This window comes from Bombyx mori, chromosome 1 (genome assembly GCF_030269925.1).
Source record: "Bombyx mori chromosome 1, ASM3026992v2".
Lineage (NCBI taxonomy): Eukaryota > Metazoa > Arthropoda > Insecta > Lepidoptera > Bombycidae > Bombyx > Bombyx mori.
In genome coordinates, this window is record NC_085107.1 from 8,796,973 (window position 1) to 8,816,301 (window position 19,329).

At 34.5% G+C, this 19,329-nt stretch overlaps 1 protein-coding gene across 2 annotated transcripts; it reads right to left on the reverse strand.

Moving 5' to 3' along the window:
- Positions 1–1,280: 1,280 nt before the first annotated feature.
- On the reverse strand, positions 1,281–19,273 carry LOC101736897 (failed axon connections). 2 transcript variants are annotated; one of them, XM_004929790.4, is made up of 6 exons: positions 18,727–19,273; positions 6,856–6,991; positions 6,343–6,545; positions 5,995–6,132; positions 5,322–5,594; positions 1,281–4,565 (listed from the first exon to the last, which is right to left on the reverse strand). In XM_004929790.4, the coding sequence occupies exons 1-6, from the start codon at positions 19,030–19,032 to the stop codon at positions 4,497–4,499; spliced, it is 1,125 nt and encodes a 374-aa protein (XP_004929847.1). In that variant the 5' UTR covers positions 19,033–19,273; the 3' UTR covers positions 1,281–4,496. The 2 variants fall into 2 exon arrangements, with proteins under 2 accessions (XP_004929847.1, XP_004929846.1); XM_004929789.4 differs by having other exon boundaries at positions 1,281–4,568.
- Positions 19,274–19,329: the final 56 nt, after the last annotated feature.

The following is a 19,329-nucleotide window of genomic DNA, read 5'->3' on the forward strand; positions in this document are numbered from 1 at the left end:
TTTTTTGTGTTTTTGAATTCTTTTACAAATTAAAGAGTGATTCATAATCAAAAACTTATAAAGAACAGTAATGTCAGATGGAATGGACGATTTTATCATAGACGCCGGAGAACGCATTTAACGAAGATTCAACGGTTTGTAGCGATAGTAATAATACTTAGTAAAATGTCATTTGATTTTTATAAATAAGAAAATGCTGTAAATAAAACGGGTAATAATAAAATTTTACTTTATTGACTATGGGTATATTGTGACGACAGATTATAAATAATCAGAAAATTACCATGGTGACCTTTTTTGCCCTAACTATTCGTTGGTAGCCTAAGGGACTATTCCAGTTACGCTACGATGATCTATCGAGACCATTATGTACCAAAACACAGATTTTGTTTAATCAAAAAACAGACATAATACCTTGTGGTTAACATGTTTCCTATTTCAAATCTGCAATAATAGACCTTTTCCTCAGGCCCATTTTTATTAATCATCTAAAAATTAAGGAATCTCCTTATAAAGCTTTGTGTTCTGCCGATCATGGCCAGTCCCACAACCAGTCGAAATCAATACTCTTTTAATTGATTAGATCTTTTAATTGGCGGGCATCTGAACTTGTAACTATACTGAGATCTTGGAACTTATATCTCAAGATGGGTGGCACATTTACGTCGTAGATGTCTGTGGACTCCAGTAATCACTTAACACCAGGTGGGCTGTGAGCTCGTCCACCCATCTAAGCAAAAAAAAATACTTCAACAGTGCGTTTCACACCCAATTGTTTTTCTTTATGACCCTGCCTTCGGCTTAGTGATTACAGGCGGCACTGAAATTGCACTGACGTTCTATTTGGTACCTAACATAATGAAATACAGCAAATCCTTTTCGCTCGCAGTGCAGTTTCACCCCAATGCTAACGTATATGCATGATATACCTATATGATATTTGCAACAATTTTTTTTTTATATTTGATAGGTTACTGGTGGCCCGGAGGCCTTTCCAGTTTTACCAGGGCAAGTGAGTGAGCAAGGGCTCAGCCAGGAGGGGTGGGATTTGCTAACAGCTACCCAAGCGCCTCCAAAGGAGACCTAACAGCTCAAGAGTAGCTGTTTCGCGAATGAATCTACTACCGGATCGGAATCGCGACCCGTTGAGAAGATCCGGCGAGAAACTTGACGGGCGCAACAATACTTAAGTAGGGTGTACAATTTAAATAAAATACACGCGCAGCTCAACGACGTGGAATCGTCTGAAAGCCAAGATTTCACTTCGTATCGCCTTGCTATTTTTATGATATACACTTTAATAGAGATAGAATATTACACTGAAATTCTTATTCGAATATTGTGTTTAGGTACTGAAAGCTCAGTTTCATGTTAACGATACATTTATGGTGTACCATCTTATACCTATTACAATAAATCTAAAATTGAATATTGACACAAATAATTGAAAATTAGAAGTATTATAAATGAATGAGTATAGTATTCACGTATAAAATGTAACCGGATGTTACAACTCGAGTATTCATATCAACTCTCTACGTCCTAGTACAATAATATATTAATAACATACTCAAAATTCCTTTAATCAATGCGATAATTAAGGTTTAATTTGTATATAATAATTACTAACTCACAACAGCGTTATTTAGAAAAGTGTCATGTTTAATCGATATTGGACATAACATAAATCAGTTCATTCTTTTACACCTACACGTTTTTGTAAAGATTTTTAATTTTAATAGTATGTTATTTTGCGTGTTAAGTGTAGTTGTCTCCTATTACTTAATAATTCTAAATCTTGTAGAACAATACGTATTGTGAGTAGATTCGATTATGATGTTTTATATTCTTAACCTATGTCTTCTACCCTACTAGTAATTAATGGGATACATAAATACACACAATTCAAGCCATGAGAGCCATTTGCCTAACTGCTTTTGTTTCTGATTTAATTGCACATATTTTAAGATATTATAATGGTCTATAATATGTTGCTTTATCCATAGATGGCAGCACATACAAACACCGTTTTACTGATTAAATTAAAAACGTTCAGATCAACAGGCTTCGTGTTCTATATGTAATATTGTTTCTCATGGCTTTAACTATCTGCACTACTAAATATTAAAAGTGAGAAAGACAGTCAACTTTTAGCTTACATTAAGGTTAAATATACGACACAAATACGACATCAAATATATTACACTGAAACAGGCTTGGACATCCACACTACAGACTCCTCGATATTGTTCCTAGCGAACATTATCTCAGTTGAACTCTTGCTCAGTCGCAGCCGAAGACCGACCTTCAGCGCATAGCGAATGAACAAGAGCATTAGGGAGTACATTCACTAATCAATTACTTACTAATTAATTAATCCCTTATCATCTGATACTAATGGCAGTGGTTTTCAGCAGTTGTTTGGAGGGACTTTCGTCGACCTTCCTCAAAATTGAGAAATAAATACATAATATAAATAAAAATTCATACATCTATATTATCTACGGACTTGTTCGCATTAATTCAAAAAGTGAACGAAGCTTAATACTTCCATACTATTTCTTAATTGATCTTTCATTAGTCATCGGTCTATGGTTAACCAGAATAATTGTAAACAACTGTGGTTAACTTTATGTTTGCTCATTGCAAAATTCATTGTTTTATTTTTCTCCCATTTACATGAATATGACAAAATTTTAATGTATTTGCTAACAATATTTAGAGTTATCACTCTATTTGGTGGTAGAGGTATAGGAAGTATTTAGAGTTTATCGTAATTAAATTAATGGAACAAGTCCTGAGGAGCGTATCTCAAGAATGTTTTGTGCATCCCCAACACTCCTACGCTAAAGTCATACACGATTACGTATACGCCTACATACGATATTACTTATAATTATACATTAAATATATCATTACGTGTATACTTTTCAGATCTAACACTTACACTCCTACAATATTAATATTATGTATGAGATGTTCGGAAAATGGGTTCAGCACATTCATAGCAAAAGTACAAATTACAAATAGCAATTTATAAATTGAGTCCAAATTAAATGTACATAGTTCGAAATTTAAATGAGCATTATATTATTTTAATTAAAAAGAAACTTACGGATATTAATTCTGTAATAATTTTGAAATTATTTTGTCAACTGTCGCCTAATTGTCTGACCAACAAAGTAGAAAGTTTGAGATGAGTGGGATGACATTTTTGAATATAAGTTACATTAAATAGCTAAATTTGTGACGTAAACCTGTTTCAGTGACGATCAGAAATATTAAGATATAATTACGATAAGTTCGTATCGATTACACGATGCAATATTCATTAGTGAGTAAAAAAGCAAGTTACTGGAGTGGGTTTCTTCGTTTTTGTTAAATTAAGAAATGGAGGCGATTGTCGTAAGAGTTAAATAGTATAATCATCATCGGTGGAATGAACATTGACAGTGTCAGTCTGGGGACAACCCGCGTTAACGGACAAATGCAAAGCACACAATCCTAAGGAAGAGATAATTAAATTAATTGTATCATTTTGATATTTGATACCTAAATCTTAACAATTAAATACAATATCAAAAAATTATGGACTATGAATTATATATCAATAACTTGAAAAAACAGTCTTCCAGGCATATTCGATTATCAAAATTTTGTAAAATGTAAATTTTCATATTATTTAGAACTCATTAAAGTATTAAGAATTTTGAGAAAAAGTCTAAGGATGCTACAGCACCTTCGGGCTGCATCGGTGACGGAAAACGCCTTCATTCCGTTATGTGACAACTTTGTGGTAAGGTACCTAAATAAAGGTAGGTATATATGAGCAGAACATCTTACAATATAATCAAATTTAAAAGGATTGTACCAAATATTGAAGGGTATACTTAAAACGAGGCCTCTTAAAATTTCAAAAAACGATTAATTAATTATAAACTATTATTAAATAACGTCACTCGAATGCTCGGTTAATAAAATAATTGCATCAATCGAAATCGTCTTGTCAATCCATTAACTCATTCGATATTGATCGGCCTCACAGACAAAATAATACTCATTCTACATTGGGTACAACCCAAATAAAGTCCAACCCACCGAACCATGACAATTATTTATCCATAACACTGAACAATTAAGAAACAATGCGAATTGCCGAATGTCACGTTTAAATAACATACACCATATTCATAACAACTAGTTAAATCCCAAGCCGGACGTTAGTTTTTTTTTTTTTAACTACAACTTTATTACGTTACGACATTGATCCGAAATTTATAATTATATTTATATATATATAATGTAACGAAAACGCTAAATTCATTTAATTACTACGAAATCGACGCAATCGCGTCCGTGTCATCTGAACGTTATGGGAAAGACAAATGGATTTACGCGCTTATTACATTTACAGAATCTAATGAGTCTGACTCTTAATTTAGTGTTAAATTGTTATGTAATTAATATTTCGAGCGACGTCAGCCATCAAAAACAATTTACTTTTCTTTTTCGTTTTTCTCTTCGGGTTCTTTTTCCTTCTCCATCTCCTTCTCTTTTTCGTCGCCCTGCTGACGTAAAATAAGCTCATTAAAATCGTATTATTCGTTGATTAACCCTTTGACTGCCATGTAGGTCACCGATGCCCTACGCGGCGCACTGAAATAATTATGTCGATTTCTGTTAGTAAGCACCGGAATCGCCTAACTTTGTCTTTTTGACAAGACAACGTCTTATAATTCGATGGAGCCGGCTGCACGCACGCAAAAACATGACTCATGCAGCGTTACCTCGCTCTGAGGCATTCCAATTAAGGCTTGAAGTGCAAGCGAGAGCGCGCAACGAGCGACAAAGAGGCACAATCGGCCTCCGCGTTCGGCAGCGTTCGACATCTGTCTCTCTCCTACTTGAGTGAGCGATGCATCCGCGTGGACAGTTGCTATACATTTACATGTTTTCGTCAAGTGTGAAGTTCAGTGAAAATTGAATGTGGTGTCAATTGTCCATACAAAATATTTATCAAACAAACAAAATTAAAATTTTCTTTTGAAAAATGAAACCATTCCGTCAGTTTTTTTCTTATGACGTTGTCACGTTTAACTATCACCAGTAAACCGATTTTGCAGACAACCGATTTTTTGTTTTTAATGTATGTATCTTAGTATCTTCGGATTCGTCTTTCCTAGAGTCTACTATACATTCCAGCGTCTTAGTAAGAAGATCGAAGACAGAAATCGACATAATTACTTTAGTGCTCCCCACGTAGGACACCATTGACATACACGGCAGTCAACGTGTTAATCGATTCGAAGGAATTTCGTTACCTTCCCCTTCTCCGGTTCTTCTGGGAGAGGCAGTTTTTCAGCAGGGCCTGTTCCCTCCTTTGTCTCCTTGGCCTCCTTCGGTTTGGGCACGTGGGCGTTTAGGTCGAGGGTAGTACATATCTCGTCCCAGTCTTGGTAGGCGCGATCCTTGATGCGGGATACCAGGCCCACAAGGTTTGGGAACGAATCGTTCATCGCGTCTCGCAAGGGATGCTCCACTTCTTTATCGATGAATTGCAATTGTGCGAGGTTTGAGAACGCCACCACATCGAGCTGCGAATATTAAACAGAATTCTAAAATATCTATTAACCCAAAATCAAAACATATTTAATATGAGGATGAATTAACGAAAAACGAGAGCCCTTGTTGTCTATAAATGTAACAGTTGATTACATTAAATGTTTTCGTTCGAATTAACTAGTCATTTTCCGTACGGTAATTTTATCGTCATTTGGGAATAAAGGCTTCGGGTATATATTCACTCAACATTTACATAGTAAAAGACTCCCAATACGCATAGGTTGAGGGTGTTAACCTCAAATATGGAAATATAATGGTAATGTACCTACATATATTTATTAACATTCGTAATTTAATAACATTTTTTTATATTAGAAACGATGCTAATTTTTTTTTCATGTTAAGGTAACACGCGATAGAATGATCACTTACGAGAGTTGGTTCGTCGCCAAAGAAGAATGGTCGGTCGTTAAGCAGATCAGACAGCACACGCAAATCGTTCTTCCCAAATTCAATTATTTCATCTTGACTGTGCACGCCGATTCCGTGAGCTCTGGCCTTTTTCATACCCTAAAAAAGATGATAATGAAAAAAAAAACCATGAACGTTTTCTTTTTTTATTGCTTAGGTAGATGGATGAGCTCATACGGAGCCGCCACCCAACTTGAGACATGAATTGTAAGGTCTCACTTTTAACAGAACAAAGAAGTACAAGACAAAGATTAAAAAAATTCCAACTATTGCAATCATATTTTTCTAATTAGCCGGTATGTTACGTACCTTACGTGCAGATGTAAACTTGTAGCAGAAGTTGAGTATGGGGTTTGGCAGACGCGTGTTCAGCGCACTCTGAAGATTCACTTGGTATCCCTTAATAACACTGTCCGGGTACTTGGCGCGCCACCAGAGAATCACCCACGACAGGTGGTTCTCGATCATGGAGATCATGGCGTGAGATATAACCCGCTGCTCCGACGTCAGACCTGCGTATGAACACAACTAGGTCAGGATAGCTCCAGATTTATCTCGTAAATGCACATGCGCGATGTCCTGGGCGTATCTAGGATATCAGGATTTTAGGGTCAACGACATTTTTCTAGGTGAACCAGCTGTATAAAGGCTACCTTGCCACACCCATTTTACTGTACGCTTCATGTAAACTAACATCAGTAATATAAAAAACCAATCGCTTAAGTTCAAAGAGTCCTGGGCCATCTTCGATTACGCACAAAACATTGTTTTCTAGTTTTGTGTTACACAGTCATCAGAAACGTAACCATCACAATTACTCACCAGCATCAAGATCTTTGTTGTATTTCTCGGAAAGATCTTTGATGATGAAAGTGCTATCGGCTATTTCTTCGCCATTCAGTTCCACGAACGGCAGTTGGCCTTTTTTGGAACGATATTTGGCATGATGCTCTACGTTCTGAAATTTAAACAAACTTTTTTGTAGTATTACAGATTATACTATACTATCTATATACTTTCAACCGTTCTTTATAAAAGTAAAAAGTCTTTTAGGAATAGATTTAGATATTATATTATGCCTACAGAATGCAGAATGAGATCGAAACGATAACGATAATGGTAAAGTGAAACGGGCTACGCTTTCCTTTTGATTTCACTTCTATAAGAGGTATGGTTCGTAAATACTTCAAACAAAACCGACTTTTTTTAAACATTTGTTTTAGTTATGTTTATTATTCAAGAGAAAATATTTTGACTTCGAATGTGCTAGAAATAAAATGTTTTGCGTAGTTACGTGCTCAAAGCAACAACTTTCAGAGTAAGGACGTGCTCCAAATATTGTAGTTACATAAAATATATTTAAACCGAACAATCAAAAATAGGTCTTGGTACATTACAACTGTTACCAGGTGATGCAACCGTTTATAATGTAAAGACCTAACTCGCATATTCAAAATGAAATTATTTTGCTACAATATTAAGCTTTTCCATACCATTAACTTACTTGAAACAAGCCATAACAGACTTCAAATTACTTTATAGAATCTTAACGATAAAATTTAAAGAGTTTTTTTTTGCTTTTAGGTAGACAGACAAGCTAACGGTGTCGGATGAAACATTCCCGTTCGAATAGTCCAAAAAATCAGATAGAAAAAGAACACGTGCATGAATTATACTATGGTGCAAGTAACCTATAAGCCTTCAGGATGGCCTGAATATTTGAAACTTTAACGCCATTGTAATTTTTAAGAAACTATTATTATTTATAAGAAGAGTATCCTTGTCAAGTGCTAGGTACGTAGGTACATGTGATTTCTAATTATATTTATTTAACGTCAGCAGGCAGACAATATTGTTCGTCTCTAAATACTATATACTGAAGAGTTGGAGTTCTATAGCCGGTCCGAATTGATGTGTTTGTCAAAGATATTTATTTGGTAATTAAAGTCTGTATGTACTTGTTCTTTTATCAAATGTGTAAATGTGTGCGTCATTAACAGCAAAATATGTCCCATTGGATGTAGACATTTCGATAATTTGTAATTTACCAATGAGGTCTTTAAAAATTCCGAAAAGTAATCAAAATAACGATGCATTGGAAGGGACGTAGACGCGGTCGTGCGACACTCGCTCGTGGGTGACACCGTGAATGTCCATGACCCTAGGTAACGAAAAAGTGGATTTCTCTCCGTCAAGACAGTAAGCTCACCCCACTATTGCTAAAATATAATTATTTATTTTAGCCAAAAGAAAATGTCGAATATAACAAACCAACGTTTTCAACTTAACCTAAGCTCTTGCCTCTTGTAAAATGAAGCTTAGCGCGCGATCTCTATGCAACAGATATTACGCGTGTAATATAAAATAATTCTATTCATACACATCTTAGGTACCGCAACTAATTTTATTTTAGTTAGTCTACTTTGTAAATTGTAAAATCAATTGTAAAGTTATGTATAATCTATTCACGACAATGTATGTACAAAGGACCTAAGCGTGCCATTTTCAAATGTTTATTTGTGTTTTTTATTTGTTTAAACAGAAACAGTTGAAGCGATTTAATTTACAAAACATAAGTTTGCGACTAACAGTTACCTGTTAGTCGCAAACTACTACACAACTATAAAAAAATTATAAATTTATGAAATATAATTGAAGTAAGAATTGTTTCGGTTCCAAAATATAAAAAAGAACTACCATAATTTTATACGGAGGAGGATTCATAGAGTTTTTATATGACATCAGTAGGGTACCGTGAACCTTTTGTACAAAAAATAACCGTTAAATGTAAATAGGGGTGGCGGTCGGGCGCGGCGGTGACGGTCGATGGAGCGGTAGAATGGGTCGAGCGGGGAGTGGGACGAGGGCGGCGGGGCAGCTCTGGATGCCAGTTTATCTGGTCTCGTATCCATGGCAACGAGCTCCAGACGAGCGCAAGCTCACTGGGCTCAGAGAGCAGCTGTATTGATTTTGACTGGCGAGGTTCAGCGCCCGACTGAAACTCCCCCTCCCGCCCCTCACGCCTTCCCCGGCTGACAAACAGGGCTTACTATGGTAAAAGTCGGCCTTTGTACTTAATCATATCGTTATTGAAAATAATGATTCACAAAACGATTTACTTATCTATATTTAACAACTAAATGAACTTCAGATTTAAATAAACAAGATAAAATTAATTTATATTTACATTACATGTATCTGTAAATTAAGCATCCACAATACTTTTACCCGTTCCTTTGTTATGCATGTTTTATACTTTAGTTGTTTATTGAAATTAGGGATAAAGGCATTGATTAATTGTTGTTTTTTTTTGTCTATGTGTAATATTTATATTTATTCATGTAGTGATTAGTAACGACTGCTTTTGAAATTAAATTTTCGATACAATTCTGAATTAAATTATATAAAACACATATTCCCTTTCCAAAAGAATACACACTATTGCTCTTTTGCGTGTTTATAGATACTCAGAGCGCGATATATAAATTAGGGGCATTCTCAGAAGCTTCCTTTAATTTAATAGTAGTCTAAAGTTTATTTGAATAATTCTATGTCCATGTCATAATATTATTATAAAATGCACAACGTGCACGAATCACTTGTCAATACGAGTATTATACATAATCATTGCGTATGGTTTACTTTAACTACATAATAATATATATAGTAATTTATCAAAATTGATTTCATTAAAAAAATTTCGTGTATCATCACAGGAATAAATTTTAGTCCCACTACGTATTCCTTATAATATTATTGTTATTAGGCATACTAATTAAATTTTTATAAGATATTAGACAGATAAGATAACTATAAAGCTTCAGGGTGTGCTAGATTCCCGGGAGAACGATGCCGCACCCTAACTCAGCAGTGCAGGGTTGGTCGATGGACAGGCGGGGTCGCGCAGGCGCCTCCGTACCTCAGGTCGAAGCCCTCTCGGTTGCCGACCTCTCAGTCTAGGCGCCCACTACCTAATTATATATTCTATCTATTACTTGGATACGACATGGAGATGATGTTGTGTACTACAATTGATCCCATGTTCCTTTTTTTGTTACAATTAAATTAATTAGAATTGCCTGAAAAATGTATTTTAATAGTAATAATAAAAGATGAGTTCATAGTAGAGATCAACTAGGTACTTTTATAGAACACGGTATTTTACGTAGGGCTATTCACTGAAACCCGTTTAATATTTATGGTTTTTATCATATGTTCACTAAATGAGTAGCATGCTGCGCTAGATGGAAGAAATAACATTCCTAGAATCTCAGCTAATTTTAACAAGGCACGCTACTGTTAAGTACCGGCAGTTAAGTGTAAACAGCAAGGGAACACATAATGTGTTACCGTTACTCGAGTAGAAGTTCAAATTCTAGAGTACGTTAAACGTTTTGTTGATAACGTTTTGATACGGGCCAAGTAAATCTTCAAATTTGATATTGTTTTCAATATTGGTGTCGTTTTAGTGAAATGCTTATACGTTCTATCTATTTGAAAGTTAACACTTGATATTGTATTTGAATGAAAATAATAATAGGCCTTGTGCCTTTGGTTTCTTGTATTCCGATAACCAGCCGTTTTATGTGTGTATTTGTGGAGCGCATCGTAGAAAAGGTTATGTTATCTAAGCTTGTTTATTTAGGACCCAACTAACATTGCAAAAAATTTAATTGCATTCAACGGAATTTGGTTATATTTTCAAAGTATTTAAAAAAATAAATGTTCGATAAACGGAATACAAATTTATTATCATTCAGGAAATTAAAGAATCATTATTAATAAATCTTTGGGTAGGTACGTCTAATGTAAGAATCTCTGATGCATACGTGACCTGAGCGAGAACGACATTTTAATTGTAAACTACTGATAATACAACCGCAAGTGTCAATGTACTAATCAACTCAGAAGAAAATTTCCTTATTTATATAGTATCTCAATAATTTACGTATTTAGTATGAGTAATTATGTACAGACATTTTACACCACGGTTTCCACTACGTTAAAACTCGAAATTTAGACCACAGCGTATAATTATGTTTTACAAATAATAATAATGCCTTTCGTAATAAATAAAGCTTTTTCTGAGATTAGCTTATGTCTCAATTACACTGATGTTCAACTTTATCGAATAGTAGTAGTATAATAAGATGGACTACCCTCACTCGTCACAAAAGAACTCAATATGCACATAGTATACTGAAAAATATATAATTTTTTTATTTTGACTTTCTCCTTGCAATCATTCTTCTTTTTATATCGTACAGGAATAGAACATATGTACATAATTTTTACAAATGATAGGATATTGCGAATCGGCATGGGTACCATCGTAATTATTTTCGCGAAGCAGTAGACCGTTCCAGTTTTAAGGATGGAAGAACCGTGTTTACTATACAAACTGAGACTGTGTGAGTGGGCCATGGCTTGTCCACCATCTGGTGCAATAAAAAGTAATATGTAACAAACAATAGTGATATGAGGACCGTTTCTTCACAACAATTTCCAACTGCTGAGAACGGAACTCTAGAAAGTGCAGCCGGCATGCCGTGGTCGCATGATTTCATAGCCCAGTAACTAACTCGCTGCTGCGGTTTCTCGATCACATTGCAACACATAACCGTTACCTGTGGTGCATTATATGATTTTACAAAAGTGCGCAAATTAGTAGCTTTTAAATAGTTATATTTTGTACATAGAAAACTTAACTTTCTCCTACGATTTTTGCTTGTTTTGAAAATCACAAGTTCACAAAACAATTAAACATAATGTGTTATTTGACAAAAAAGGAAGCTAAGACAAAGACGCGTAATACATTAATATGCACAATAGACTCAGTCAAGAGTGCGTGCCTGACCAAGAAACACAAATAAGGTCAGTGTGAAATCTACGATTGGGCCATGTTCATGTTCCCAACTGGTATACATTAATTAACGATATATTAATAAGGTAGACACTTAATATTATAGTAAAGCTGTGACAGTATTGCATACCAATGATGTAACATAGAAGTACAGTATTCAGCCACAGTACAATTCCATCGCGTCAGTCAAGCAGTACAGAACCATCGGGCTCGACCCGCATACCACCACCAAATAGGTCGCGCGAACAAAATTCCCGATCGGAATAATTAATTATTGTTCATGTTGACTGACTGACTGGGCGAAAGCAATTATATAACCCTACTATACTTCTCCACAAAAGGCATAAGATTGGATTTCAACAGTTCAGCTCTTCTACTTGTAAATTTACTATACAGATACGTTTGCCATTCTTTTATGACACATCTTTAAATTATGGAAACAAAAGTTGGTATTCGAAGCTTACGATTTAAAGAAAACCATAAATGAATCAGTACAACAGCGTTTTCTGCAAAAATAAGATCCAGTTTCGTGTTTTTTTATAAATTCAGAATTCATTTTAGAATGTACACTCAATGATTAATGTTTCATCGAATTGAAATTTGACCTATTCTTCTTTGTTTCACATGTGAATTATTGATATTTGGTAACTTAAGAATCTTATAATTTATTGAAAACTTTTATTATACGTGCTGCAACGAAACAAAGCATAACACAAGCAGACTGCAGGAAATGATATGGAATCACGATTGAATTTTGTACTCACAATCAGATTGTTCTGTTGTTAACATCCTGTATTTCCCAAACATCTAATTACAAACATTTACGGCAGCGAATGATATGAGTACCCGTCTGAATGTTTGTTTTGAAATACCGCCATAGTATTTACACGCTAAGATAATTAAACCGGAGTTCGATTACACGATTGCAATCTTTTCAAATGAATCTACAGTTTTTTAATAGACGCTAACGGATTATCTCTAAAAATTTTGTATTTTCTTATATAGGTAAAATGCGTCAACACTAACATTTTTCAAGGTGGGTGTGGCATTTACGTTGTGGATGTCTATGGGTTCCAGTAACCACTTAACACCAGGTGGGCTGTGAGCTCGTCCACCCATCTAAGCAATAAAAAGAGAGAAAAAAACAGAACCCTTAAATTATTGATGTCGTTAAAGTGGACCTCAACCGTTCCCAAGGTTTCCCTAAAGACCATTTTATAAACGCGATCAAACTATAGCAACTTCCTTTCTATTAATTAAATTGGGGTGTTTCTATACCGTCATAAGGCATGATAATTACAAATTCAAACGAAGGGCCATTGTTATATTGCTGCTGTTTTCGTGACGCACGTACGATACATATTTGTATTCCCAGATGTGTGAACGATCCCACCCGGTGTTAAGTGGTTACCGGAGCCCATAGACTTTTTAGATTTAATACTGCTGCCCACCTTGAGACCAACATGAAGGGGACCGGGGAAAACCATAACCATGAAGTATTAAATTTGTGGTAAGTGCTGGTAAGCGACATTAATTCTTTCTAACGAATGACAAACAGGATATACAGATATAGATAAGCTCCCTTACGTTAAGTAGGTAGCGAAGTATTTTTTAATAGGATAAAATATAAAAATATTAGACCAAACCTATTTTATTGCAGATAGAGTTCAAAATGTTCATTAATTAAGAAATATGAAACAAGTACAACTCTTCCACTAAATACAAATTACAAGATGAATTATATTAAGACGTAATATTCCAACAATTATCAAATAATTCATACTATTTTTAAGTGTAATGGTACTACATATCTTTGTATCAATATCTTTCAAGAAGCAAGTAGATATAGTAGATAAGATGTTGCGTTGTATGAGTTGAGAATGACCATAGCCGGTCATCGACCTCTTAAGCTTCAATGGAAGGCAATTTAATAAGCATCGGCTCCCGAGTCCCAGCCTACTGTAATTAGTTTCTTAGAGAGCTGTTACACATTCACTGAATGAATAACTGGTTTAACTTTACACAATTTCAAGTTGATTATGAACATTATCTACTTGTAATTTTATGGCATAGTGAACATGATGGCTTGGCAGCTTACAAAATAAAATTACTATGTATTTATTTTATTAGTAGTACAGTAATTACATAGGCTATTTAATAGTTTAGATTAAAATCAGTGATCTCAACCTTAAGGGAACATAAGAATTACCTTTTTGCGCTAATTAATCAAAGTGCATAATGAAAACTTTGAACTGTTGTACATTTTACCCCTGAGAAAAGCTTCGTTCGTTATGTTCCCAAGTGTATATAGAAAATCCACTTCTTTCCCTTGAACGTTTATGTGATTTTGCATTTATTTTAAAACCATAATTTGATTCACGTACCGAAGTTACATTATCTAGGTTTGAATAGAATAGAATGATCGTGTGCGTAGGCTGTATGGTGAAGGGAGGTCTATTTATAAATAACCCAATGTTTTTTTTTTTTCTTATCGCTTAACTTACTGTAATACTGCTTTTGTTATATTTATGCTTTACCATTTTATGCTTTAGTATAATGCCTACTGTTGAAACTTTTGTTTAAAAATTTACAAGAGATCGTTATTACGTACCAAATTATGGATAGAAGTGCCTATTGTACAATAGTTAGATAAAATTGTATGACAAATTCATTCGACTTTGATCAATGGCGGTAATTGGAAATTAACAAGACTAATAATAATATATTTAATTTTGTACATTTAATTCTTTATTATTATTATTCTTTATAATATTACATTAATCTGTATTATAACAACAAATTAGCAATACTTCGAACCCCAACATGTAATTATCCTATTATGTAGCTATTTTGTATTATATAATGGTCGATTAGAACAGCTCATTTAATTGTAATAGAAGCGGTGATTAGTTTGAAGATTATATCGTGTACAAGGTTAATAAAAGGGCAATACCCGCCAGCGGATGCAGGTCGTCCTGCGACCGTCACCGACCCTCGGTCTGACTCCCGAGGACCCGCACATGGGCAATGCTTCTTATAATTGTCTATTGACCAATAGGAGTTAACAAAACGAACGCTCACTTATTCTTATTAACTACAAATAATTTATGGAATGATTCGGTGTTGATGAGAATATATTTAGGAATTGTATACGACTAACTTGAATTGCTTCAGTTTAAGCTTTGTACACACAAACGACACATGCCGAAATTATATCTTTTGATAGTTCAACGATCATAACTTTGAATGGACAATACCTACGAAATCTCGAAAACCATCGACTCTTAAAATATGAGAAAAACCACGGGCGTTTCAAATCATATTTGTTTATGAATAAAGCAGCTGAAGTAAGAACGTCTGTGTTTTATTTTACGTTTTATAATCGTACGATACTTTAATGTCAATGTGGGTCGATGCATTGTCCTGGTGAGCGCGTCGTGTCCATAATACTAAACGATCCAGTCCTTTATCCTTAATGATGCTATCATAGGACAGAAGAAGTTTGTAATCGACGTCAAATAACTTACCATATCGTTAATTTACGAATTATAATGTTATTTTTATTATTATTATGGTATTTGATCGATTAAGTATAGGAGATACTAGTTATGAGTTTTATTTACATATTTTGTTTACAGCCTAGCATTAGTTACATTAACTAGAATGGTAATATTTAGACGGAAACAATAACACCGCTGTTTAAGTAAAATACTCTGCTCAGTTTTTTTTTTTTTAATAAGTAGTTATGCTCAGTCTCACCTTTACCTGCGAGTTAAAATAACATTATGTATTCCTTGTCTAAAAATAAGTCATATCATAGAAATTTTGAAAAAAATAGCTATGAATAGATATACTTTTGAATGTAGAGTCAAGAAAATTACGTATTTTCGTTTACACTTCATGCACGTTGAATTCTTAAGTTATACTCTACCAGACTATGAAGGGTGACTGTCAATCACCTGTGAAGGTAAATCAAAGCACCTATTTATTACTAACTTCTGTGTGTTATTAATAAATAGGTGCTTTAATTTACAAATGCAAGAACAATATAAAGGTATTCTGAATCAATCAATACAATATTTCAATATTTATACATAAAATATAAATACATACGTACATAATTTTTTCATTTTTGAGGAACACTCAATATTGAGGTACAAAGCTAGATTCATACAATCATTGCACTACACCCACATAATTTGTGTAAAAACTCTAATTTTAGGGAATATTCCTTTACAGTACTTTTTTTTTATTGCCGTATATGCAGACGAGCATGCGGCCCACCTGATGGTGAGTGGTTACCGTCGCTCATGGACGTCAGCAATGCCAGGGGCACAGCCAAGCCGCTACCTACCGTTTAATACTTTCCACAAGCCTCGTTTGAAGAAGGACATCGTCTGACAATGATAATATTCTCCAAGATAATAATAGTTAGTAATCAACAATACCTACCTCGAGAAAATCAGTCATTCCCGAAATCGTTTTTATTCATAATGAGAACATTCGTTTTTTCAACAATTATTTTTTATATTTTTTGGGGTGTTATCTCCAGACAATGATTTTCAACAAAATATTGGTAATAATTGAGATACCGAGTTATTTATCGCACAAGCTGTGTCCTTAATTAGATTAATTGTCTATGATTAACGAGCTGTATACTGTTAAAATCAATAGTGGTCATTACATGTATTGGGAGTTACTGTCATAAAGTGGGTACAATATTTCATGACGTCAACGAAACATTCAACAGAGATAGCGCTATACTGCGCACGCAGCGCACTGAGAACTTCTCGAAAATTTTCCTCGTACTAACAAAATCATCTTTAAAATAGAGGTTGCTTAGTTATTCCACCACTATTTTTTCTTAATTCATAAAGTTGCTTTTTTGATGATCTTTGGTGTTTCGTTGAAAGTAATAAATAATTAAGAATGGGAAATATCCGTATTCCGGCGATCAATCTCATCAGGATCATGTTTTTGTAATGTATTTTTTTTGTGAATTGTATTTCGTGTGGCCATTTACGAGAACAAGGCTTCGGTTTTGTTAACTCAAAATTTAGTCAAACTAGATTAAGACCAGAAGACAGGATTGTGAATTCTTCTTAATTGATGTTAAAATTTTGAAAAATAAGGTAGGTATACTGCAATTAGGGTTAGATCATTACAGCATGTCGGTACTTTATAACATGTAAAAATTGTTGATAATATCAGAAATCTGCCAAAGAAAAAAAAATTATTACATGTAAAGCTAGTGAAATAGCGTACAGAGAAGCTTATTTCCATCCAATACGCATAGAAATGATATCTGAAAGAAAACGCACCGTATTTGTAGTAGCTGGTACCAGGTAAAACTGGTAGACTCTAGTGATATACAGATAAAGCAGTGATATCATCTCCAATAGCTCTAGAAGTATTATCTCCAATAATTCTTCGAAAATCCAAGCGTGGAAGAGGCGGTGGGATTCAGAAAAAAAAATTACTCCTTAACGGAAAATATACTATGCCATTTATTTCATCTTTTTTGTTTCGCTTTTTTTTTCTAATAAATGTCTTTATTTATGAACGTCCTACCAATATACACAAAACAAAGCGTTATTGTTCTTCTATTCTATTCTGTTATTGTGTTTCTACATTTAAAATAAGAAAACGTACGTACCTAATTCAAAAAATGTTTAAACGTTATTTTTGTGTCGGTTTAGATATTGTAATATGTGTAGTTCAATCGTATATTTTAATATATTTATTTTTTCTTCTAAAAATCGGTATGTGTAAATGGACAGACGGTCGCGGGCCACATTTTGTGCCTCCCGAAGCTAGCATGTAAATTTCACCACACCGTGATGATCAGATTCCAAAGTACGATTTTTGAGAGTATCAACTTTCCAACCATCAAAAATGAACTCAAAATAAAAGAATGTTTGAACGTTTTTTAATCACGTTTGTGGAACGTCTACAAAATATACGGTTTTTTTTTCTTCAAAATATTACTAGGCTTTTTTGTTTTTAATCAGAAAGGCCTCAATGGAGGTTGTATTTATAGATATATTGATTACTTCTATTTATAAATATAGAACGCCCACACGTGAATTCAGGTGAACCCGCGAATGGGAGCTCAATTTATACTGGTTTTACTTGTTTAAAAAAGGTTGTAAAATGGTTTTACTATGTACTGCCTGCCGTTATCGCAGCGATGAAAAATCTATACTAGTTTAGATTAAGTATAATCAATTTTATAAGGCATGAACGTTCATCGAAATCGGTAACTTTTGCAAATTCCTTTATGCAAGAAGAACAATAGACTATAGTCTCAAGTAAGTACTAGTACCCGTTATCACGTTTCCGGACTAATAAAACTAAATTTAATATATTTATATAATTTAATGTATAGTGCATTAATATTACTTTAGAGAAAGCTTTTGTAGGCATCTCAAAAATGACACGGTGAAAGGGACACTATCTTCATGGTATGGCGACGCGGAGTCTCTTTAATGTTTCGACCCCAGATAAGTTATGTGCGTACGGTTTAAAAATAAATTGATAAATTAGGAATGCAATCTTTGTGTCACTTCATGCAAGGGAAAACAAGAAAAACCAGTCTGCGGCTATAAAATAAACTTCGAAAGTAAATAAATATACATTCGCTAAGCAAACTTCGCCAAATTTAGCCAAGTTAAAATATAAATTAAAAAACAAAGTAAACTTTCGGAGGGGTGGGTCATCTCAAAAGGGCCAATCTACAGCGCAGCTTAAAATATTGGTTTGGGGAAAGCAGGAAATGATCTACGAAAGGAAAATAATAATTATTAATAAGTAACAAAAATGCAACTTACCTCGTACTTAATGCCGGCCAAACGAAGCCATGTTTCAACTTTTAAGCAATATGGGGATGTCGACGGTAACAAAGGAGTGCGCGAAAATTGATAGAGATATACTACGTCTTTCTCAAAATTTGTTTTATGGACTGTTGGTTTCGGCTGAGCTGGTTCGGATTTTTTCTCTTCAGATTTTTCATCGCCTTTCTCATCAGGTAATGGAGCCTCTTTGGATTGGCCATTATCGGCCGGCGCGTCCTCTTTCATGTCTTTCTCTTTCTCAGGAGCGTTTTCAGGGATGTTATTCGTAACTTCAACAGTCATGTTTGAATTAAATTTGTTTTGTAATTGGAATCAGCACAGTTATTAACACGAATCGCAAGCCTAACGATCACCGCCGTTAGAGCGCGAAGCAACAACCGAACTGCCTGCCGGCTGCTCCTGTCTGGGGTCTGCTCTACAATAATTTGTTTCAAGCAAACTAAATGAAGCCACGCGCAGCGTCGCCGAGTTCGAACGTCGTGTGGTTTCGTGTTCGCCGGGCTTGGGCCACGATTCAGCTACATAGCTGGTTGCTTAGCAACATCCTTGCCAGATATTTAAAGTTATCCGTATATTCAC

Bases quoted from the DNA above. Each gene is read 5' to 3' on its own strand.
- LOC101736897 (XM_004929789.4), bottom strand. From the start codon at position 19,032: ATGACTGTTGAAGTTACGAATAACATCCCTGAAAACGCTCCTGAGAAA. The intron at 6,546-6,855 runs GTGAGTAATTGT...GTTCATACGCAG, and splicing joins CAACAAAGATCTTGATGCTG to GTCTGACGTCGGAGCAGCGG. The intron at 6,133-6,342 runs GTACGTAACATA...CATCTTTTTTAG, and splicing joins AGTTTACATCTGCACGTAAG to GGTATGAAAAAGGCCAGAGC.